At 41.1% G+C, this 25,301-nt stretch overlaps 3 protein-coding genes across 4 annotated transcripts; all 3 read left to right on the top strand.

Moving 5' to 3' along the window:
* Positions 1 to 3,428: 3,428 nt before the first annotated feature.
* On the top strand, positions 3,429 to 3,674 carry ctxn2 (cortexin 2). The gene has a single exon (XM_028401018.1). The coding sequence runs from the start codon at positions 3,429 to 3,431 to the stop codon at positions 3,672 to 3,674; it is 246 nt and encodes an 81-aa protein (XP_028256819.1).
* Positions 3,675 to 8,159: 4,485 nt separating this feature from the next.
* On the top strand, positions 8,160 to 17,994 carry slc12a1 (solute carrier family 12 member 1). The gene is made up of 26 exons (XM_028401015.1): positions 8,160 to 8,608; positions 9,191 to 9,328; positions 9,655 to 9,730; positions 10,404 to 10,499; positions 10,781 to 10,920; positions 11,009 to 11,119; positions 11,217 to 11,328; positions 11,423 to 11,547; positions 11,650 to 11,734; positions 11,970 to 12,133; positions 12,204 to 12,311; positions 12,400 to 12,523; positions 12,603 to 12,704; positions 12,804 to 12,959; positions 13,035 to 13,134; positions 13,245 to 13,356; positions 13,553 to 13,693; positions 14,281 to 14,387; positions 14,485 to 14,567; positions 14,836 to 14,961; positions 15,620 to 15,748; positions 16,072 to 16,183; positions 16,378 to 16,464; positions 16,607 to 16,742; positions 16,827 to 16,894; positions 17,006 to 17,994. The coding sequence occupies exons 1-26, from the start codon at positions 8,351 to 8,353 to the stop codon at positions 17,139 to 17,141; spliced, it is 3,132 nt and encodes a 1,043-aa protein (XP_028256816.1). The 5' UTR covers positions 8,160 to 8,350; the 3' UTR covers positions 17,142 to 17,994.
* A 4,481-nt stretch (positions 17,995 to 22,475) lies between these two features.
* dut (deoxyuridine triphosphatase) lies at positions 22,476 to 25,198 on the top strand. 2 transcript variants are annotated; one of them, XM_028400980.1, is made up of 7 exons: positions 22,476 to 22,679; positions 23,319 to 23,475; positions 23,638 to 23,729; positions 23,820 to 23,864; positions 23,959 to 24,033; positions 24,241 to 24,311; positions 25,077 to 25,198. In XM_028400980.1, the coding sequence occupies exons 1-7, from the start codon at positions 22,565 to 22,567 to the stop codon at positions 25,128 to 25,130; spliced, it is 609 nt and encodes a 202-aa protein (XP_028256781.1). In that variant the 5' UTR covers positions 22,476 to 22,564; the 3' UTR covers positions 25,131 to 25,198. The 2 variants fall into 2 exon arrangements, with proteins under 2 accessions (XP_028256781.1, XP_028256782.1); XM_028400981.1 differs by having other exon boundaries at positions 22,540 to 23,475.
* The last annotated feature ends 103 nt before the right edge of the window (positions 25,199 to 25,301 follow it).

Genomic DNA, 25,301 nt, shown 5'->3' with positions numbered 1-25,301 from the left:
ATTGTGTTATTACATGAGGGTGTGGTGTAGAGTTCATCGACATTAAAGGGAATCCTGGAGGAGCAACTCATAGAATCATGTGTTCGACTAGTCTCTCAGTCTCTCAGAACTCCAGCTCCTGACCTGTTTGGCTGTCTGTCTGGCTGAGATAAAATTCTGACTATATTTATCCATATGTCTTCTGGACACTGGATAATATCCTAATATGTTTAATGCAAAATAGATAAGAATAAAGTGGATCTACCCAAATCAGTGTTTCCTAACCTTTTATTGAGCCTCAGCACATATTTTACATGTTAAAAATCCCACTGCACACACACACAAAATATTTACAGTAGATAATTAATCATTTTCAGACTAATTAAGTGAAGTTATTGGATCAAGAAATCGCTGCGAGGCAATTCAGACTGTTTTGGCTGAGTGACGGCACCCAGAATTACCCTGAAAAAAGATGCAGCAGTTACCAAATTCTCTCCAAGCAGGATGGACTGGAGGGAAGGAGGAGCTGCAAGAAGGACTCATGGTTCTGAGGTTGTCTGACTTCATCAGGTCTAAATGTCCTCTGTGGTTCAATGAACCTTTTTACTACAATAACGTTGCTGTTGTTAGAAAATACATGAGTTTGATGGGTTAGGCATAAACAGGAAAGGCTTTACTTTGACGTTTGGATCAATCACTGTAAATTTTTTTATTTAACTTATTGATTAACTCATAATGAAAGAAATCAGAAAATAGCAGGGGAAGTTCAAATATTAGGTGTTCGAGTTTGGGAAAGACCCAACCAAAACGAATGAAAGGAAACTAACAAAGTATTAAACAAAAGGTCAAAGGAACAAAACCTGGACAAAGTGCATGCTGAAGACACTGGAGACACAGGACAAGACAGGTGTGTGTGACAAGTGACAAAGGGGAGCACAAGACAAATACACACAGGTGAGAAGAATCAGGGCAGGATGCAAAGGAAAACCAAACTGGGAATCATGACATTAGCAATAATTAAAACGTAATAAACATGCTGCAAAAATGTTTGGTTTAATAGATTAAATCAAAAATAAAATGTACTGTCCCACACACTTACACGTTTCCTGCCTTAAGTGTTTTTCAAAGCATTGTCAGTATAGAGAACAAAAACGCATGACGCTCACTCTCCTACCGCGGCCTGAAGAGTCTGAATTTTACGATGTTCCACCTACCATTTTGGAGGACAACAAAGAAGCCCTGTTAAACTGGATTGAGCTCGGACACTCCTACTCCAGCTGGATTGACATTCTCCAGTGTGAACAGGGCCTAAGAAGGGGCAACGGAGGTGCTACAACCATGTCCTCCTGGACTTGGTAAAGAGGTAAGCTCCTGAGACAGGGGTAGTAAATAACTGCATGAAGGTCATTGTCAAATCAAACTTCACTCAAACATCTCATGGGCCACAGACTCATCGCTCAAATCTCCTACAGCCCACAGCCAGGCAGGAGCAACACAAAAAGACCCCAGAAGAGCAAAAATCAACTGCACTATCATAAACTTGGAAGGGAATATATAATCAGGGAGTTATTAACAAATGTAAATTATAACACATTACACACCAGTGATGGCCATCTCCCTCATGACATGCCTTATCCTTACATCTGAGTCACTGCACCACCGACATGTGACACTGTGATAGGAATTTGCACTGCCTAACACTGAAGCAGGGCAGCAGACACTTCACTGATCCTGACCAGTGAAATCTGTTTAAATATCGGTTTCTCTTTCCCTCAGCATCTCCAGGCTGCTTGCATTGGTAAGCCTTTACGCAGAGGGGCTAATTCAATTCGACCACAGTAAACTGCACCAATTAAAGACACATCATCAAACCAGGCTTAGAGGATAATGCTGTGCTGTACTGTAATATACCTTTGCAGCAGCATTTACTGGCCCGAAGCAGTGAGAGGCAGCATTTCTCCTCCATGATATCTTTGTTAGATTCTGGTGGAGTCGTATTGAAAACGATAAAATAAGAGGGAAGAGTGAAGAAAGAAGGCACAGGTTGTTTATGGTGCTGCATCCATCCTGGTGTTGCTGAGGGTGGGGTACTGGTGGGTGGGTGGCGGAGGGGGGGGGATATTGTGAATGACTGAGGTAGCAGAGCAGCTGAGTGAGACTAACAAGTGGTTGCCATGCAGCAGAAGCAAGCGTGCGTGCTTCTGGAGGGAGAGATAGAGAAACAGAATGATAATGAGCAGGAGGCAGCAAGTGAAGGAGCATGAGGACAGGAGCTGTGTTGCTCAGAAGACTCACAGATAATAGCTCGATCCTGCCTCCTCTTTGCATGTCTTTCTGGCTTTCTGGCTTTTTGCTTAGATGAGCAGTTAGCCTAACACAAACAGTATGCCAGCAATGGATGGATTAATGGATACACGTCTGAGGAGACGGAGGAGTTGTTCGCAAGCATCAGCAGCAACAGGTCTGTAAAGGATGGCACAATAATGATGGTGAGACGCCTGCTTTTTCTTCCTTAGACATCCTCACTAGAGAATCTGTCAATGCAGTCTCTCTCTTTCACCCTACCTCACTCCCTCCCCCTCTCTCTCCCTCTTCTCTGTCTCAGCATACTTGTGCAGTGTCCTCCTCATCATTCTACTTCCTTCCTCCTCGCCTGTCGTTCCCAATTCTCTCTGTTCATTTCCCTGTCTGTATGTGTTCTCCCTCTCTCATCTAGCCCCCCCCCCCCCCACTCGCTCCAGCCACCTGCTGCTTGTGTTCATATGAAGAATTTGGGAGGAAAAGAATGACAGAAGCAGACTTTTACTGGTGTGACCACACCAATTCTGCGATTATGTTTAGTCCATTACCCTCGCTTTTTTACCATCTAACGGAATTACATTGTCTGGCAAGGCATCTGCTCACACGCAACAGGTAGAGATCCCTTTCTTCTAAAACAAACATACATCACAGCTTCATGGCATGTGACGTTTTCATTGTTACCTTTGCTTACAGCTGGCTATGCACTGCGACACACTGTATTTCTAACCTGACATATACAGGAATGTAGCCAAGGTATTATCTCGTTTTGTCTGTTTTGCAGCTGTCTCTGTCACTCCTCTGTTCCTCTTTGCTTTTTGTGATTTTATGCCAAATTCCCAGAGGGGCAGAGTGCGGAAAAATCGAAGTGTCCGGACATCTGTTTGATACCACATTCAATAGAGGTTATACATACCAGTAACCTTTCCTGTTTTTCTCAGCTCAATATTCAAATGTGGAATGTCTATATTTCCTATCTGCACTCCCAAACCTCTCTGCCTATGCAGTGTATGCACTAATTGTAATATATCCTCCCTGCACAAGAGGCACTAATCTGAAGCCATCGTTTAACCTCTGTGCAGGTAACATGCAGGCATCTAAACGCCTGACCCTATCAGAGGAGAGATGAGGCACCTAGATGCTGGTTTACCATGAGTAGCATCCACTTCAACCACTCCCTTGCTGCCATGAGCGGAAACGACATGATGGCGCACTCTCTGACTCTGGAGCAGAAGACAGCGTTTGCTTTTGTGGGGATGCTACTGGTGTTCTTGGGGCTGCTGATAGTGAGGTGTTTCAGGATCCTGCTGGACCCCTACAGCAGCATGCCCTCCTCCAACTGGGCTGATGGCATCGAGGGGCTGGAGAAAGGGACGTTTGAGTACGCCCTTACTTAACACAGGGACACTGACATCCACGGATGTCCTCACAAAAACAAATGTCTATAGAAAGACAACCACACAGACACACACACAAGCCGCAGCCTTGCACAACCACTGCACCTGCACCATCAAGACATTTCTCTGTGTATGTTGTTCAATGTGTGGGCGCCGTTAGTCCCTCTTCAATATGTGACTACATGTTTGTTGTATGTGTGTGACTGAGTGTGAGGCAGAAGCTGTGTCATATTCTCTGCCCGTCTGCCAGGGGTTGTGTATTTCAGCTCACTGATTTACACAGAACTTGGCTGAAGCTCCCTTTAACCCATACCTACATGTTGAATGTCTGTAGATGATGAGAGATGGATGTTGGGTGGCAAATTAGGGTGCAGCTGGGACTATTCAAATACAGTTTGAAGACTCAGGGACAAGAAGATTCCTTATACGAATCTGAGAATTGGGAGACCGTGCACCTCAGCACAGCGTAGCTGCTCTGCACAAGAATGTATATTGGTGGATACAGGGTATTATGTCAAACTAGTGCTTTGTGGACCAATCTGTTGGTGATCCAAATGGTATGTTGCTGCTGCTGCTGTTTGCAGTTTGGACCTTTCTGTGGTGTCTTGTTTTCCGAAGTCATGCAAAGAAAGGCAACTGGAAAAACTGTGACTTTCATTATGCTGTTACTGTTCATAATGATGCAAAATCAGCTCTTAAGAGTTTGTGCTGCTGCTGTTTTTTGAGTGATGGTTTACTGTAAGTTGACACAATTACATGACTGAGTGAAAGGAAAAAAAAAAACACAACTGTTTACGTTTGACAGTGTTCTGCCTAAAGGTTGGCTGAATGAAATCAAGCCAAAGAACTTTTAAGGGAAGGATTGTCTCACCCTGCTGCTGCTAGTTTTCTATAATGACAAGGAAAAACTCTCTCTACCTGTCTGCAGAAGAAAAGGTCACATGGAAAACAGGGGTGGGATGTGTGTCAGCACTGCACGCGAACATCTTTTTCCCTCTACTCTCAGCCATCCTCCACCTTCCTCACCTGCTCTATCTTCCTTCCAGACAGAGGAAGACAGGACAGTCCTACACAGAGAGTCTGTAAAAGGGCAGACTGCTCAAAGTCTGCAGTGTTCCTTTGCTAATTTTTACGGTATCTTCTTAGTGCTGTGAATCTGCCTTACTGTGACCTTCAATGGGTTTATGTGCCTTCATCTAGAAACAATAGAGCACCTGTGTGTGTGTATGTGTGGGTATGTGTGTGCATGTGTGTGTGTCATATCATGATGACAGACCTGTTGCTTGCTCAGCTGGTGGTAGAGATTTTTCATTGATTTCATTTAATTCAATGATGTGAAATAAATAGAATTTCTTCACTTTAATTACTGTCAGTCAAATCTTTGCTTTCTGGGTCTGAGTAGTGAGCGTGTTCACTTAAGTGGCAGTAGATCAAAATTCAGATCAAGAGTTTCAAGCCTTTTTATAAGAGTGCATGGGTAGATGTGTATGATGTAAAAAGTGACACACTGACGGTCTCATGTCGATAAGACTCGTCTTTAGCTGCCAAGCGGTCAGTTCACACACAGAGGCCACCATGCACGCTGCCCTTCACACACATCAATGCAATCATTATTGCACCATTATCTCTGACACCTATGTGGCATCCTTATCTAAAATCTATTTAAAAAACGCTCTTCTTTTTCCTCTTTATCCTGCAAGCCCATTTTAAAAAAAACAACCCCTGGAAGTAACAACGTGTAGCTATTAAATTTTAACAAACGTGTCTGCTCTGCATTGTATTTTTATATCTCACTGTTCAGACAGGTCGCATGATGTCTGCAGTTTATTGAAAGCGTCATAAATCACTTTTCCTTGTTTGTACAGACGGCTACTGTCATTGCATGGCAGAGACAAAATTATGATTAAATACATGACGTACATGAAGTAACTATGATATGCAACAGCAAAATGATTTCACTAATAATTAAAAATAATTACAATTAACTTTGACATTATGAGCTTTGGCTGCTGAATGTACAGAAAAAAACAGCTTACAGAATACTCGCAAAGAGTCGTGGACCAACTTTGCTGATTATCGATCATTAGCTTTATTACTTGTGGTCTTCGGACCTGGTCAGCTACGTCCTTGATTTGTTGTGATAAGAACAAGAGATACAATAGGTTTTTATATGTACAGTATGCAAAGTGCTGTGATACTAAATGTCAAAAAATAGCTTTAGGCAAGTGGCTCTGTGAAGCAGCACAGGACAGACACTTTATATGAAAGTGTGTGACAACAAGGCAACAACTTTGATTTTTAAACTCCCTGCCTGTAAAAATGGTCAATGATTACCTACCATGACATACTGAATAGTAACAAATATGAACAAATATTAATAATTATAAAGCTATTAAGCTTAATAAGTTACTTTAAATCAAAACTTTACTGTGAACTAATAGTTCTTAGATATCCTTTTCTTGGTTCTACGCAGAATAATGTTGCTTTAAATGAGGAAATATGACATTTTTCAATTAAAAACATATAATGTTCAATCTTAGCATTTAATCCAATAAGAATGAAATAGTTTTAAGATTATAATTTACATATCTATTATTATTTAAACATATTCTATTTTTTCATGTGCATGGGTGGTTTTGAGTCTTGGATTTAAATGGCAAATTTTATAATAAAAGGTCCCTTTGACAAAGCAGGCTAATGATAAATAGCCTCTTTAGTCTGTAGGACAGAATTTGAGCAGAGATTATACTGTATGAGTTTGTTATTTAGCCTTGCTATTAGTTCATATTTTATTCCACAGTCACTTGTTTTGGTCTTTGCCAGAACAGCCATCAACCCAGAGGCCAAATGTTGTTATTCATCAACTTAAATCTCTTTGATGTTTTTAATAAGGAGGCATACAGATTTGGCCATGCTCAACTTGAGGTACTTTTTATTTTCTGACAGACAGATATGATAAGTAGGTCTGCACTGTGACAGCAGCTAAGAAGATGAATAGGGTTTACCCAGCCTTTAATTCATCACAACCCTTTAAGATGTAGTATCAACTATCCTGTCTGCTGATATCTGCACTTAAGCATTTAATGACTTGTTCACATTGCAGTGAGCAGAGTAAGGTTTGATAAATGCCACAAAGGGATTTTTGCTGGCTCTTCTGAGCCCTTTGGACATTAACTAGAGTGCAAATTCTCTGCATAAATTGGATCTTGTGCACCTGCTGCCACAGGCTCACCACCAACAGGAATGCGGTATAGACTGAATTTACTAAAGCAGAGCACACAAGTCAAGCAGCCCTGATAATAAAAAGAAATCACCTCAATTTCACGTCCAGAGACTCAACGGGGCCCAAGGATCACTGGCTGCAAACAGAAAGCTGCAGTGTAGCGTGAGACGAGAGTGGGCTCTGTTTAACCACAAAATAAATTCAGATAAAGAACTGAACATTACTATTGTAAAAATGGCCTGCCACAGTTTACTTAGGAGCAGAGGACTTTATTCATTATATTCCATGCGGACATTTTTTCGTTCTTCAGCATGACTGTAAAATTCATTCTTGTACAAAACATCCTAACAGCTTTGAACCACGGTGTTTTGAATCAGATAAGCATTCTGCAATTGATTGCCTCCTTTCAGTCTGTGCATAAAAACACGTGCTGGAATATTTTTCTCAGCTCACAATACAGCCAAGGTCAGACTTCCAGTCATTAGCCTGCCTTTCACTGAGTGCATAAATCACTGTGGTGTATCAGTAATAAGGAAGTTTACCTGTTAAGAGGTCTTTTAAAGGCACTTTAGAAGTCATGTGGCTCCAGTGAAAGGCCTCCGGCATGTTCCTGTAATTCATAGTGTTATATTAACTCTCATTTTCCTCATGAATATGGCCATGGCCATTTAACTTTATTATTTAAAAAGTCATTAGGGGTAACACTTAGTCAGTTATATAACTCTTATGGGCCCAATATCTAGATATGTTTTCCCTCTGTTATTGAAGTTTTTATTGATTAAATCTGACTATTTCTATCATTTTATATTAGCGTTACCTTGTACATGCAAAGGCTCTGAAACCTTGAAACTTTTCCTGCACCAACATACAGGCTTTCTGCTAGTGGGAACTTCCATGTGGATATTTCCCAGTGATTCATCAAAAGGGACCATAGGTGTGAGGAAATACTATTCACAGTCCCATAAACTTGCAACCACAGAACAACATGTGCTGTTGCCCTGCACTTCAGCCAATAATATTAGTAATCAATTCTCCAGAACTCAGGCAATGAGCGCCTTTATCTCTCGTTTGGCGTTTATGACTTAGTTAATCGTTAAGCAATGCCTTTGTGTCCCCTAGGATGGAGCAAGGACATATCTGACACCCCTCGTTCACTTTTCTGAGGGTTGATCCAGAGAGTTAGCCAATAGCTGGCAGCCAGTGTGTGACCATTCAGGGTATAAAGGTAGGCCCTTCAAGACAAACTTAGCTCAATCACAAGAAGCTCGGAGCAGCAGAAGAGCTTTGAACGTCTGATCCTAGTCTAGTCTACATCAAAAAACAAGGATAACCACACCAGTTACTGCAGAGTTCTGCACTTTTGAAACACTGTTGGATGTGAAGAAGATTTAAGACCTGCACTGCTATTTTATCCTTGACTGTTTAAATCTGAGAATCTCCTTCAGCATTCCTGATGGAGAAGTATAGGTCTAATGGAGGGGAGCATGTTAACTCCGCTTATGATTCCAATCTGGATGAACCTCCTGTATACGAGGAGACAGACTTCTCTAACGGCGATCACCGCACAGTCAGGCCCTCGGTGGTCAGTGCCTTTGGCCATGACACTTTAGACCGTGTGCCAAACATTGACTTCTACCGCAACGCAGGCAGCGTGAGTGGTCATCGAGCTGTGCGACCATCCCTGCAGGAGCTCCATGATGTGTTCCAAAAGGTTAGTGCATCTGTGACTGTGAGTAACAATGGTAAATATGAATGTTTACTGCTCATGTGCTTAAAATGTCTAGACAAGTCAACTTACAGCTGTTTTCTTCCTCAGAAATTCAAGTAAAATGTCAATTTACAGACTGTTACAGCTTTACTTTGTTTTGCTTTGTTCATTTGTATAAAACCTGATCTTTTGTGTTGTTTAATCGTTCAATCATCCTCACAGTGTCCCCAGTCCAGTCATTATCTCTTTATCTAAAAACTTGTAAAACTAACACCAAACACTATTTCTGGAACTCAACCAAAGTCAACACACTTTGTTTTTACAGCTTAGAGGTCGATTTATAGGTTGAACTAGCTGAACTGATCAAAATCTTTAACTGTTTGCACTCTTACCATCAGCAAACAAAAAAAACTTTGTGCCAATTAAGAAATGTATGTCTCTCTACTGTATCACCTAATCATTATCATGTGGACAAAAGGATCATAAATAAATCACCTGGAGTGTTTTATGTAACATGTCCTCAAAACACTGTTGATAATAAACACCACCAAATTATCATGTTTCGTCTCCACATTTTTCTAACAGAATGGAGCCATTTCTGTGGCAGACACAGTGCAGGATGATGGGGTGAGTGATGGGACCCCCTCTGATGACCTGGAGACTGGTGCTCCCACTGACGACAACAAAGGAGCAATAAAGTTCGGCTGGATACGGGGAGTCTTGGTGAGTTATGTTGGGTCACGGCGAGCTCCCTCTGTTTTATATAAGCAGGGTTACTCTATATGACTCTGACCTAGCAGGACAAAAAGCGGTGATATCACAGCAGGGCCAAGTGGGCCTTTCAAGACCAGAGTCTAATTTACATATGCTCCAGCTAAGTGTTGATCATTTGTGGTGCTGGCACAAAGATAAAACATCGGCCAATATTTTGTTTAGTTCTCTTCAGCAGTTTTTTTTTCAGTTTTAACTATTAAGCACATTTAATAATTGCATCTCACCTAAATAACAAATCAACAAGAATCAACTTAGACTGTACTTTTCTTCCACAGGTGAGATGTATGCTGAACATCTGGGGTGTCATGTTGTTTATCCGTCTGTCCTGGGTTTTTGGACAGGCAGGCTGGGGTGAGTGAGACAAGGATACACAACCCTGACCACATTGTTTGTACAGCATTTTTGCTGGCTGTATTTTTTGCAATTGGGGTATTTTGCACTTATTTGCATGTGGTTGGTCTTTTCATTTTCTTTGTACCCAGGGTAGGTTGTCTAGGTGTTTAGGTTGGTAGGTCTTTATCAAGTTTTTGTGTAGCACACACATGTAGTGTGGTGGGCTCTTTAGACTTACTCCAGTCTCTAGATGATTTACCCAGTTGCCGATACATTGTCAGTGGCAACAACACTAATCCTATGAGTCTGAGGACAAATTAGCATACTGTTATCTGTAATTGTAGGGACTAGAGACAATTAAAGGCTTACACAGTCCTCCATTCACTAGCAGCGAATAACTGAATTGGGCCAGATTCAATTCAATTCCTTTCCCATCTATACTTGCTGGAGGTGTAGAGGTGTAGGTTTAGAAGCTTTATTCAGCTAGAGTAACTAAATGATTTTAAGAAGCAGAGAAAGCTGATGGCAAAGCAGGTACAGCAGATGACGATACCTTACAGCCTCTAGGCTCCTATGGAACTCTCACTGTGTTTAAAGGGAGAGAAGGCTTTCAACTCACAGCTGTTTATGAATAACCTAAGTTGTACTTTAATAAGTAATTATTTTAAGCTGTTACATATGTGTATTTCAGGTCTTGGAATTGTGGTCATTGCTCTCAGTTGTGTGGTCACCACCATCACTGGTCTGTCCATGTCTGCCATTTGTACTAATGGTGTGGTCAGAGGAGGTACGTCAATGCACAACCCATAGACAACAGGGTAACTGAATTCAACTATTCAACCTTTTGTGCAGACACCTAGATTTACATTTTTATTACCTTAGATAACATACATTGACACAAAATCTTTTAGTAAAAGAATGAAACAACCAGGACGTTCTAACCTGTGCCTGAATGTCACCTCTTGAAGCCTCCTGTCGGCTTTACTTAACTTGTCCTGACATGAAATCAATCAATCATTGATGTGGCGATTAATCATCCACTGCTGCCCATATGTGTCATCACTGCAGGAGGAGCATACTACTTGATATCTCGCAGTTTGGGCCCAGAGTTTGGTGGGTCGATTGGCCTAATTTTCGCCTTCGCCAATGCAGTGGCTGTAGCCATGTATGTGGTGGGGTTTGCTGAGACGGTGGTTGATTTGCTCAAGGTGTGTGATGCCATAATGACCAAGTGACTATGTGATTCATTATATTTGACTTCATGCTTAATGTACATCATCCCTGTTTTACTCTCAGGACAATGATATCCTGATGGTGGATATAATAAATGACATCAGGATTGTTGGATGTATCACAGTGGTATTGCTCTTGGGCATTTCAGTTGCTGGAATGGAATGGGAGGCAAAGGTGAGAAATTATACTCCTACTGGTTGTCTACCCATATCTGTGCTTATTGTAGTAAAATGATCTACTGTGACTTTAATCGATTACATTTTGTCCACAGGCACAGATAGTACTGCTCGTCATACTGCTGGTGGCCATTGCAAACGTATTTGTGGGAACGGTTATTCCTGCAACCAATGACAAGAAATCCAAAGGCTTTTTCAATTATAACGGTAAGACAGCCTGTCCAAAGAACTGCACGTCTGCATTTTGCAGTTGGCCTGTTGGTATAATTTTCCTTTCACCTTTTTATTCTCTTTTTCACAGCAAAAATATTTGCAGAAAATTTTACTCCAGCTTTTAGGGACGAGACATTTTTTTCAGTGTTTTCCATCTTTTTCCCTGCGGCAACTGGAATCCTGGCTGGAGCCAACATTTCTGGTGACTTGAAGGTATTTGTATTCCCTAAACCAAAGACTGTAGCTACTTTTTCTACAGAGACTACACCATGATGCAATAAAATAGTCTAACAAAGATCTGTCGTTATGTTAAAGGATCCCCAAGGTGGCCTCCCTAAAGGTACTTTGCTGGCCATCTTAATCACTGGTGTCACCTACCTGGGTGTAGCCCTTTGTGTATGTAAGTACAATTATTCATGAAATATAACTCCAGTCAATATAATTACTCATTAAACACTCTTTCAAGTCAATTTCTTTGGACAGATACCTAAGGTAGACAAATGTATGCAAACTGTAGCCTGTGTTCTAAGAAATACATTTTCTCTATTGTGTTAGCAAGCTACCATATTTCTCCTGCAAACAATAAATCAAACAATTCCTAACCAATGAATCTGTTCTTTTCTTTAATTGGTTAGCTGCTACAGTTGTTCGTGATGCCACAGGAAATGTGACAGACGCCATTACTAACGCAGTAGGCATGCACTGCAATGGGTCAGCCGTAGCTGCATGTGAGCTCGGCTATGACTTCTCTTCCTGTGCAGTACAAGAATGCAAATATGGCTTGATGAACAACTTCCAGGTATGCACTCTTTCAAACTGAACTGTGAATAAGAAAGAGTTTTTTTTTCATCGCATCGCCTCTGTTTCAGGTGATGACCATGGTGTCTGGGTTTGGTCCCCTCATCATTGCTGGAACCTTCTCAGCCACCCTTTCATCAGCACTGGCTTCCCTCGTCAGTGCACCTAAAGTCTTCCAGGTTAGTGAAGGAACTCTCGACTGAGAAATAAGATCGCTGCTCCAAAGTTTTGTCTTTTTTTTCTAACTTGTGATCTGCCCCTCCTAAGGCACTGTGCAAAGACAATATCTACAAGGGCCTACATTTCTTTGCCAAAGGATATGGAAAGAACAATGAGCCAATTCGTGGCTATGTTCTCACCTTCATTATTTCTGTGGCCTTCATTCTCATTGGTGAGTTCAGTCGGCCCTGCTAATGGCTGAGTCTCTGAGCTGCCAAAAACTAAGAAATGGATTGTAATGTTTTTTGTAGGTAATCTCAACACCATCGCACCCATCATCTCAAACTTCTTCCTGGCATCTTATGCGCTCATCAATTTCTCCTGCTTCCATGCATCCTATGCCAAGTCTCCAGGTGGGTCTACAAAGTAGCAAATGCAGGAAAAATTCTGCCATCAGCCTCAGAGAAATCTACTTGAACAGTAAAAGGCTGACTTTAATTTCCTTTCACTAGGTTGGAGACCAGCATATAAATACTATAACATGTGGCTGTCTCTGATGGGAGCTTTGCTCTGCTGTGTTGTCATGTTTGTTATCAACTGGTGGGCTGCTTTGCTCACATATGGCATTGAAATCCTTCTCTACGTGTATGTCACTGTCAAGAAGCCAGGTGAGCTTGTTCACATGCGTCAAACGTACCTTTATGAGGCCCAGATTGCAGAACTAACCTGTATTTTATCTGCAGATGTGAACTGGGGCTCATCCACGCAGGCAGTGACATTTGTGAGTGCTGTCAATAATGCTCTGTCTCTGTCTGGTGTGGAGGATCATGTCAAGAACTTCAGGTAAGAGTCTGTGCTGCACCACTGTGCAATGTTTCAAAATGATTTTACAATAATGCCTTGGCAGCATAACATTAAAACAGAGCATGACATTTTTCATATTTCTTCCTCAGGCCTCAGATATTAGCATTGACAGGTTCAACACGAACCAGACCAGCTCTTCTTGACTTGGCTCACTCCTTAACTAAGAACTATGGACTCTGTCTCACCTGTGAAGTCTTGCTGGTAGGTTTTATTCAAAACAAGATTAGCACATACAGGTATTCTCAGTTCTTTACATTTAACTGTCAATTTTTTATTCAATGCTAATGCCAGCGGGGTTACTTGAGACTAAAGTTTAGGGTCAGGAGTCTCAGTGTGGGTGTATGTTGGAGCTGTTTTTCTAACACTTACATTCAGCTGTGTGTTGGGACCTCTTCAGGGCCCGAGATCAGCAGCACTTCAAGAGATGAATTCTGGAATGGAGAAGAACCAAATGTGGCTCAGAAAGAACAACAGGAAGGCATTTTATGCTGCTGTAGCCTGTGACAACTTCAGGGATGGAGCTGCAGCACTACTGCAGGTCAGTGGGGTCACGATTTACACAGCATTTACAGAACAACAACTAACCTAGAATAACACTTACTGTGTATATGAGAGTTCTGATAAGAGGTAGACTTGTAGAAACAGATTTTGTTGACCCATTTCTTCCTCACAAGCTGAGTATCTATTGCTTGGTTATGACACTGGCCTACACATGTCTGGCCAGAACATTGGAGCTAGAGGAAGAGGAGGAGAGAGTTACAGCCTTATGGCTTTGACTATTGCACTCTGGAGATAAGGCCTCTGTTCATTGTCAGGATTGCTTACTTCAAACAGACACTGTAGATTAAAAGCTATAATTGATTAACACTGCATTGGATGAGTCCCTGCAGACTAACTGAGATCTGCTGAGTGATCCGGTCATAACTTCTGGCAGTAAAACAGCTTCACAGCCTTCTTGTCTAGGACATTTTGAAACTTTCTGGAGATTGTTTTTTTTTTCTTTCTTCATTTAATGAAGACATCAGGTTTTACAACCCTGGGCTGACACAGTGCCTGTGTTGCTTCAGTTTTACAGCTCTTTCTGATTTGGAGTTTTATCTTTATGCTATGTGCTTTTCCTTGCAGGCTTCTGGCCTTGGCCGTATGAAGCCTAACACACTGATGATAGGCTTCAAGAAAAACTGGAAAACTGCAGGCAGAGAAGCTATACAGAATTATGTGGGAGTCCTGCAGTAAGTCACAAATAAAGTCACACCGATATAACAGTAACACATTTAATGATTGAAGTGCTGTGTGTCTAACTGTGTGCCCTAACCCTGTTTTTGATAGCGATGCATTTGATTTTGAGTACGGGACAGTGATGCTGAGGGTGAAGCAGGGGCTGGATGTGTCGCACATTATTGAGGCTGAAGGTATGAAAGTGTGATTTATTTTCCCTTATATTTATTAACCCTTTAATCTACCCTACATCATATTAATACATCTCATTTTTGAATGGAAACAGCAACAGATATTAAAACAACTGTCCACACTATCCCAGTAACTGATTGTAATAAAATGAAATAGATAAGCCAGGGCATGGTGTTCCATAGATTATATTATATTAACAGTAAAGATATTGAAAGGGTGCTAAAATAACTACCAGTTTACAGCCTCAAACTATTACATTCTGGTTTTTAGAGGAGATGCTAAAAGCAGCAAAGGAACAACAGGAACTGGACAATGAGTTCATGCCAAATGGAGGCAAGGCAAAAGGACTGTTCAGGAAGGCCAGGAAATCATCTCAGCAAGTGCTCACAACCAGAGGTACAGTATCTATCTAGAGATTATTTATCTATGTGGGACATTTATAAGCCACTTCAAAGAAAGGGTTGCATCAGTGGATGAGTACGAAGAAAGTTTTCTTATCACTCTGCCAAACACACACATATCGCCACTGAGTTAAAGAATAAAATAACATACACTTAACAAATGAAACCATTGACTCACATCTTTTCTTTAATTTTCTCCACACTCACACTGAGATATAATTGAATCAACCTCTCTCACTAAAGAAGTCGCCAATGGTGTAATCTAATAATATGGTCCCTTTCGTTCCAGAGCAGCTCTTATAAGCATTCCTTTAACCCAGACAGCAGAGGGTGCTTAGAGCCTCCTGCTCTATCTGTCTCTGTATCTCTCTCTCTCCCTCACACACACACAAACACACGCAAACTGCTGAGCTGCATCTTGGCAAGAAAGTGATGGTCATTAGTATACAATCTGCATCCCACTCATTGGAACATTAGACCTGAGAGATGGCTTTTCCAGCTGATGTACAGTCAGCTCTTAATGTTGGTTTGCGCTACTTTCCCCATCCAACATAACTCTCCACTGTCATGAATTACATTCCCTCCTACGGTTGCTCTGCCTCCTCCAGCTGTCATTGCTCATATCTGTTTTTCCCTCTTCTCCCCCCCCCCAGTCTCAGTGTGTGGCCCGCCACCCCCGGATGTTGCCAAGATGAATGAGAAGTTGTTGGAGGCCAGTGCTCAGTTCAAGAACAAACAGCCTAAAGGCACCATTGATGTGTGGTGGCTGTTTGATGATGGCGGTAGGTGTTGGATCCCCTATAGGCAGCCTGCTCCTACATACTTTGCGCATAGATTATAGCAGATGTATCATCACATCCTTCTCCTCCTTGGTAGCTGCCTAAACAGCAAGACTAGATCCAAGTGGCTACATCACAGCTAGCTGCCTAAGCTTGGCTGGCTTGCTTGCTAATCACTTGAATATAAATATTTCACCATTCAACACAATAAGCTCAAAGCTAGGTGTGATTATATTTATCAAATATCCCGATGGACAACATCTGTGTAGTAAAATCCAGTGAATTGGCTTAAACATAATTTTAAAAATGTGTTTATCTTCTCCCAGGTCTTACCCTGCTGCTCCCCTACATCCTCACCACCAGGAAGAAGTGGAAAGACTCCAAGTTAAGGATCTTCATCGCAGGGCAGCCTGGACGTGCTGAGGTGGATAAACAGGAGTGAGTAAACATAAATGTTTCAATATCAATTATAGTCTAATGTGTGCAATTTAGGTTGGGTACATTAATAGGCGTAATCCAAAGATTAAAATTCATGAGCCAACACTCACATTACAGACAGTGTTATTCAACATTAGCCTAAAGTAATTACATTTATATAAAAGTTAATGGGTGCATAATAACTTGATTTGCAGGATGAAGTCTCTGTTGCAGAAATTCAGAGTTAACTGCAACGACATCCACGTCATCGAAAATATTCACATCGCACCCAGCCCTAACAGGTATCTGTATCTACTCATTTACAGCAGCAGGCCAGATGGTGCAGCAGTAACAGTAACAGTAAAATTTAATCAGCTCATAATATCAGCAAATGTTAAAAGTGAATGTATCCCACAGCTCATGTTCTTATCTGCATTCCTCCAGCTTGAAGAAGTTAGAGGACATGATTGAGCCTTTCCGTCTGCATGAGGGATCTAAAGATACAGCCCAGGCAGAAGCCATGAAGAAGGAGTACCCCTGGAAAATCTCTGATGCAGAGCTGTGCAGTTTTGAGGAGAAGGTAAAACCACTGACACGAGTAGGATCTTATGAACAGCACACATGTAGGATCACTAGTAAACGATGAAATGTACTTGTTTTACAGACAAACCTTCAGATACGACTGAATGAGATCATGCAGGAGAATTCCAAATTAGCTAATCTGATCATTGTGTGAGTATAACCAGCTGTTGCCTGGATAAATGTTGACTTACAAAGATTAATCTAGTGCGTGTGAAGTAACAAAATCTAACATGCTGTCTGTACACCGTTACCCTTCTGCAGGAGCATGCCCATTGCTCGAAAGGAGTCTGTCCCTGACTTCCTCTACATGGCCTGGCTGGACATTCTGACAAAGGACCTTCCACCCACCCTGCTCATTAGAGGCAACCACAAGAGTGTGCTTACTTTCTACTCTTGAAGACCATGCAGGCCAAACAGCAGAGTAATATGTTTCAAGAAAATGGATGATAGTCTAACACTAAATGTAACACCAGACAACATTGTCTCCATTAATGTTCCAATATTCCTTTGACCGTAGATCAATAGAAGAAAATAAGTCCCAGCTAAAACCTTTAATATTTAACTTGGTTTTATTGCTTGGTCTGACATGAGCTATTTCTTGAAGCCTTGTGGCAAGTTGTGTGGTTTGACCAAGAATTACTTTGCACTGTGTGGAGCTGCAGCTTAGTTTAAAACAACACTATATGAACGAAGGTTCTCTTTCAATAATGTCAGCAAGGGGGAAGACTATGAATAAAGAAAGCACATTCTGACACCGAATTAGTAAAGGTGGAATGAATGTGAAATGAAAGTGTTTGCGCATAAAACATTGTTATGTGTACAGAACTAAACTCATCAATTCAGATTACATTACATTACGATGTGGTCAGATCAGTTCAGCAGACAAAGGCAAAGACACAGGCAGCAACACAAGGCTGCTGCAAAGGTTACACTGAGTGACTGTGATTGTAAAATAAATGTAAATAGTGGTAGTAGTCAATATTTTTTGAGCAAATAATTAACCAAAAATTTCTTTATGGTAAAAATGATTGATTATTTTTGTAACATAGACTGTCATTACTGTTGTTTACCTGTTCCACATTGTATGGTTTTAATATTTTCAATGTTACTATCAAAGTACACGTTTTTATGTTAAAGGGTAATTTAGCAAGGCAACATATTACAAGCCTAATACTGCTGTACATTTTAGCTTGCATATTTAAATATGTAACTGTGATCACAAATAAAGAATTAAAGCTGCAAGCAGCATTGCGGGCCCTCGCGCACCTGGCGATCCGCGGGGTCATCGCAGTCTTCTCTCCTATGCTCTTGTCTCCTATACTCTCCTGTCCTATGCTCTCCTCTTATTTCCACAGAGATACAACGAACACATGTTTACAACCAAACTTTCCTGCTACCAGTAGGTGGCGCTATGACCGTATCATCCTATTAGCATATATATCTGTTCAGACTCGGGTCCATAGCAGTACTGTAAGATTTTGTCCACATTGCATAAAGTATATGGGTAGTACTGCATAAAACACAGCGAGTTCCTTTGTAATGGCGAACGGTCAACTTTGAGGCCACTCCCCCGCCACACGGTAATACTTTTAAAAGAGTTTTGGAATGCATCTATTCCCTATGGTGTCCTGAGTAGACACAGTGAATTTCAGCTCAATTGCATGAAGTATGTGAGGCGTGAAAAGTTTTGAAGCAGGGTCAAAAATAGGCAAACAATTGCCACAAAAGTCAAAATGGTGGACTTCCTGTTGGGTTTGGAGGCGGGGTCCAAGAGACTTTTTTGTGCGTCTTGGGGTGATACACATGTGTGCTAATTTTCATGAACCTGTGTCAAACTGGCCAGCGGGGCTACACATTAGGGCAAAAAATACAGGGAGTTCCTTTGTAATGGCGAATGGTCAACTTTGAGGCCACGCCCCCACCACACCGTAAGACTTTTGTAAGAGTTTTGGAATGCGTCTATTCCCTGTGGTGTCCTGAGTGGACACAGTGAATTTCAGCTCAATTGCATGAAGTATGTGAGGCGTGAAAAGTTTTGAAGCAGGGTCACAAATAGGCAAAAAATGGCCACAAAAGTCAAAATGGTGGACTTCCTGTTGGGTTTGGAGGGGGGGTCCAAGAGACTTTTTTGTGCGTCTTGGGGTGATACACATGTGTGCTAATTCTCATGATCCTGTGTCAAACTGGCCAGCGGGGCTACGCATTAGGGCAATAAATACAGTGAGTTCCTTTGTAATGGCGAATGGTCAAGTTTGAGGCCACGCCCCCGCCACACCGTCAGACTTTTGTAAGAGTTTTTGAATGCGTCTATTCCCTATGGTGTCCTGAGTGGACACAGTGAGTTTTAGCTCATTTGGATGAAGTATGCGAGGCATGAAAAGTTTTGTAGGAGGGTCACAAATCGCCAAAAATTAACAGAAATTTCAAAATTGCGGACTTCCTGTTGGGTTTGGAGGGGGGGTCCAAGAGACTTTTTTGTGCATCTTGGGGTGATACACATGTGTACCAATTTTCATGCCCCTACTCAAAACAGGCCAGGGGGGCAGGCAGAAAAACCTATGAAAACACAACATTTTGTGTAGGCAGTAGGTGGCGCTCTGTCAAAGCCTCAATATTGTTGTATAGATGTGTTTAGGGTCAGACTCTGATCATACATGTGACATTTCGTACAGATCGGACAGAAAACGAAGAAGTTATAGAGACTTTCTGTGTCCTCAGAAATGGTCAAACTTTGAGGCCACGCCCCGGCCACACCGTCAGACTTTTGTAAGAGTTTTGGAATGCGTCTATTCCCTATGGTGTCCTGAGTGGACACGGCGAATTTCAGCTCAATCCGTTGAAGTATGCGAGGCGTGAAAAGTTTGGCAGCAGGGTCACACATCGCCAAAAATGGCCACAAACCTTCAAATGGCGGACTTCCTGTTGGGTTTGGAGGGGGGGTCCAAGAGACTTTTTTGTGCGTCTTGAGGTGATACATATGTGTGCCAATTTTCATAATCCTGTGTCAAACCGGCCAGAGGGGCTACGCGTTGGGGGCGCTATAGAGCCATTTTTATATGTGCATTTCAAAAGTCAGCAAATTTCAAAATTTTTCGGGCGAATGAATTTTTCTACCAAGTTTGGTGAGTTTTTGGGCATGTTAAGGCCTCCAAAAATGCGATCTCGGAGGGGGAAAAAAAAAAATAATAATCCTAAGGGTTTCAATAGGGCTCTTGCACCATTCGGTGCTCGGGCCCTAATAAATGCAGTGTTGTGTTGTCTCTGCCAGTCATGAGCTGATAATTTAGTCAATGAAGCGGTACTCTGCATCAGGGCACAAGTCATGATGTATTATGTTTGTTTTTAACCTATACATTGGTTGTGTTGTGTGTGTAAAATTATACTGCTCACATAGTTTCTTCTAGTTGATATTATAGATTGATGAACTGGGGATTTACAAAATCTGTATTTAACACTACAACATCTATTTCTTGTGGGACCCCTGTTTTCAGGGAAGGTAAACAGGTGGATGCAAGACAACGAACGGCAGAACACGGCAAAACAACGGAAGGTGAGAATAAATCAACAAGAAAGTGCATGAGTTGTTGCATTGTTGGCTCATTGCACCAGAGTGGGAAATAAAACATGGAAAGGGCTGATTAGGCAGCATTGCTGCAAACAATCACACCACCTTGTGCCTGCACTGAGTTCCTGCAGAACAAACAAAACACCTCATGTCTAGATGTATATGGGCAAAGAGCTATTTAGACTCCAGAACATACCATGTTTATAAATATAAACAGATGTGCACTTTAGAGTACGACCAAACAATGTTAAGTGTAATAAGTCCAATCTTTAATTTGGCCTAATTAAACTTCAAATTCACAAAAATATATGAATATAAAATAAAAGTAGCCCTGAAATCCAATTCAAAGCTGTGTGTCTTATTTGTCTCTTGTTGTAATACAATGCATCTTAGTTGAGAGTCACATGACATAAATGATATTTGGGGGGGGGGGGGGGGGTTCCATTAAAAGAGCAATACAAAGGTCACAATTTCTATGAAGGTATTACTAAGAGGTGTGTCGTATTTATGTCTAGTAGGACTATAAATCCACATAGTTTCAGAATTGTTGGCTTACATCATATAGAACAGGGGTCTCAAACTCAACTTACCCGGGGGGTGCTGGGGGTAGAGTCTGTGTGAGGCTGGGCCGCATTAAGGCTGCATTAAAAAAAAAAGGGTTTCAAATATTCTAAAAAAGTACTGGTCCAATGGTCTCAATCTTTATTAATAACCGGTCAGAATAGGGATGCAAATTATCAATTAATTCATTAATCGTTAGTTGAATGACCTTATGGATCGATTAACGATTAATTGATAAGTGGTGATTTTCCTGGGTCTGAATTTCCCTCAGTTTCACTAAGACTAAAAGCTAAACATTGTTTACTAAATAAAAAATGCATGTCATATTCCTTAACGAGTGACTATGTTTTGCAGTACCTTCTATATCAGGGGTCTCAAACTACCTATATTTTGTGCCCCCCCCACTTGACATCAAAGTTTAGTGTTAGTGCGGCCCGCACATTTTTCTCACACACACTTATTTGCTGAGGCTTGTCCTGTGCGTTTTATTTTTTATTATTAATTGCCCCGTCAATATTTCTCGGATATTTAGTTTGGGATTTTTTTTGAGGAGTGGCAGCCTCAGTTCTGCTCGGCGTGTCGTTTCTGTATGCTCGCCCGGAGTATAGTCCCAATCAGATCAAAGTAGGAGGTTGCCGCGTGATAATCAGCATTTCCATTTGTGCTCGCTGTGAATACGCAGGTCACCTGAAGTACTTGGAATTTCTTTCTTTGTTTTTAATCAGGATGCTAGTTGAATAGAACACGTGTTCTCAGTAGCTGCCCTCACTATAAACAAGCGCCAACTTATTTACATGTTAAAGCAGCCTACATATTTTATTTAATTTCTATTCCCAATTGATTTTGTTATTCTAGCCTACATAAATGTCATTGTCTGTACTGTATCCCAATGGTACAGCCATTGGGATACAGTACAGAAAATGACATTTATGTAGGCTAGAAAGAAATAAGAAATTCCAAGTACTTCAGGTGACCTGCGTATTCACAGCGAGCACAAATGGAAATGCTGATTATCACGCGGCAACCTCCTACTTTGATCTGATTGGGACTATACTCCGGGCGAGCATACAGAAACGACACGCCGAGCAGAACTGAGGCTGCCACTCCTCAAAAAAAAATCCCAAACTAAATATCCGAGAAATATTGACGGGGCAATTAATAATAAAAAATAAAACGCATAGGACAAGCCTCAGCAAATAAGTGTGTGTGAGAAAAATGTGCGGGCCGCACTAACACTAAACTTTGATGTCAAGTGGGGGGGCCACAAAATATCGCTAGTTTGAGACCCCTGATATAGAAGGTACTGCAAAACATATGTATATAACAACTACAATCTTTCCTTAAAATATTAGAACAAAACGGAACTGACTAAAATCTATTTAGAACAGGTGCCCCTCGTCCATGTTTGTCACCTGTAGTAATTAGAGCACTTTTTTCTTATCTTTAACTAACATCTGCAAATTAGCGTTACATGTGTTGAAAACAACATTGATTTTGCGTTAAAAAATTATCAAACACGTTGCAGACTTTACAAAACATATTAACTGGAATCCGTTTATAATGGGTCTACTGTTTACCGTGAGAGTACCGCCTGACGGGACAGGCGGAGGAGGAGCGCTGCAGAGAGCAGACAGCTGACAGGACGTGAGCTCAGCTGGCTGCTGCTAGCTCCTCAGAAGGAGTTAGCCAACAGTATGATACGGGTGTTGCTCAAGCTAAAGGACTTTCCGATATTCTCCTCGTCTTTTGATGCTGCTCCACGTTTCTTGGGACGAGCCTTTTGCCCTCTTACGGTCACTAAAAATAAAGGCAAGCAAGACATTAGAATGGATGTCGTTACCGTTACCAGCCATATGCTAAGTGCTTATTGACGTTAGCTTTGCTAGCTGACGTCTCTGCTTTTATTATGCTACGTTATATATTGTATACTGACCGACTACATAACACTAATATTACACTATGCATGATGATGCAAAAATAATGCTCAATTATTTATTTTATGTATACTTACTGTAGAAGCTAATTTATTTTAACACCGGAAGTTAGAGATGTTGAGTAACTCTCGCGAGAATATGCAAATTACGGCTGGGTTGACAGTTATATAGAGTATACTTATTCTTGTTCGATTAATATATATTTTTTTTGTCCTAAAATCGAATACTGACGGTCGTACATCAGCTTGTATATGGGAGTGTGTTTCAGTACAGTCTGCGCTGTTTAATCCCGTGTCTGTTTAAAGCTAATCTTTTCTAAGGAGGGGCTTATTTGGCGCGTCATACAACGCGGGAAATTCATTCAAACAAACCAGTAACGCGGCAAGAAACTGGAGCAGAAGCTCAGAAGAGTCCTGTAGTGCAGTCTCTCTGTCTCTCAGTAAGAGTTTATTTATTTTATTTGGTGTACTATTAGTATTTAACTGTACAAACTTTGCCAACATGCCCGTCTTAGAAGTTACGGATGCTACTGCAGTTTCTCCATCAAAGAGGGCAAGGACAGAAACAAAGCCTGCAGAGGAAAGACCTGTTCTCAGGTTTTCTAAACTGTCTGAGCATGCTACAACCCCTACTAGGGGCTCAGCCAAAGCAGCGGGATATGATCTCTACAGGTAGGTTTTACTTTGGTATTGTATTTGTATTAATGAATGAATGAATAGCCTGGTGTGTAGTGTGTAAAATCCATGTAGCTTGTATTCCTACACAAGTATAATGCAGTAATTCATCTTCTCATCAATTCATCTCACTAACTTCGCTTTTCTAACTTTAAACAGTGCATATGATTACACCGTTGGTCCTATGGACAAGGCCATTGTGAAGACAGACATTCAGATAGCAGTTCCACATGGCTGTTATGGCAGAGTGGGTGAGTGTCTGACCTGCTGATGCAAGCCTGAATCTGTGAAGAAACAAATTGCAGGACAGCTTAACAACTGTCTCTAATTTGTCTTTGCAGCACCAAGATCTGGACTGGCAGCAAAACACTTCATTGATGTTGGTGGTGAGTCTTTATCCATAAGGCTTATTGTATGTCAGTAATGTTAACCACTGTGGTGTCAGCCATTTTAATTTCACTTTCTGTGTGTCTTGCTTAGCTGGAGTTGTAGATGAAGACTACAGAGGCAATGTGGGCGTTGTGCTTTTCAACTTTAACAAGGAGCCTTTTGAAGGTGAGTTGTCTCAATCAGTACAAATCTTGAACTACATATTGATGTGACATTTTATTTATTATAATCTGAAAATAAAATAATTTAAACAATAATGGCTTTCTCGAGCTGAAACTCTAACATTTTTGTTGCACTAACCTGGATATAAAAGGTAAAGATGAATTTTACGAGCTGTTTATGTTTGTAAAACAGTCTAATCTTTCTTTACAGTGAAAAAAGGTGACCGAGTTGCTCAGCTGGTATGTGAGAAGATCTGCTACCCAGATTTGGTGGAGCAAGGGGTAAATTTCAAACTCCTATTATACACATTGACTCTAGTTTATTATGTGCATCTTACTGAAACTGATGTAACGTATATCTGATCTCCATGAAGATTACAAGTTTATGTTGTACAACATGGTCATCAGGGGCTGTTACTTGTAGTTCTAAGCGACTTTGACACAGGCCACTGGGTCAGAGTATTTATATAAAGCTGGTCAGAGCAAGACAGTACAGCACAGCAGCTTCCTCCGTATGCAGACTGGTCACAGTGCCCATGCTCACCCCTGTTCACTGCAAAAAGTGTCTATAATAAGCACATGTGCGTCAGAGCTGGACCAGAGACTAACAGATGAAGGTGGACTGATGTGATGAATCACTTTTTACATCTATATTTGGGGAAGAAATAGCATCTGAATGGGAACAGGGTGGGTCAGCAGAGGCAGTGTGTTGCTGCAGGCAAACTCTGGGTACTGACATTAAAGTTGACATGGACTACACACATCCTTCCAGAGCATCAGGTAGGAGAGATGCTGCATCAGTGAGGGTAAATGTTAGAATCTGTATGCCACATTTAAAAATGTACAGCCTCTAAAATGATCAACATTAATCAACAAACAACATTGCAATTTTCATGAAGATCAGATTCATTGTAGGATTTTTGTATTAAGCTTATTACGTTTGAGGTCCTAAACTGGCATCCAGGTGTTACCTGTTTAAAATACTTGCATACATTGTGAAACAAGTTTGATCCCATCAATAATTCAAAATCTGCTGTAATGTTTCAGACTCTTGATGAGACGGAGCGTGGTGCCGGAGGATTTGGATCCACTGGAAACTAAAAAGCTATAAATATAATAAAAGTACTGTATATATTTAAAGTAGGTTCTAATAAAAGTTCAGATTTTTGCATTTTGTATTGTATTCTTGCTGATTGTATGACTCTACATACATAAAACCTAAAAGTCTTTCAAATGTCCACATGGGGGCAGTGCAGGACAAGAATTATATCT

The sequence above is a fragment of the Parambassis ranga genome, chromosome 3, assembly GCF_900634625.1.
Source record: "Parambassis ranga chromosome 3, fParRan2.1, whole genome shotgun sequence".
NCBI classification, from domain to species: domain Eukaryota; kingdom Metazoa; phylum Chordata; class Actinopteri; family Ambassidae; genus Parambassis; species Parambassis ranga.
This window is presented reverse-complemented; position numbering and strand designations above follow the sequence as displayed.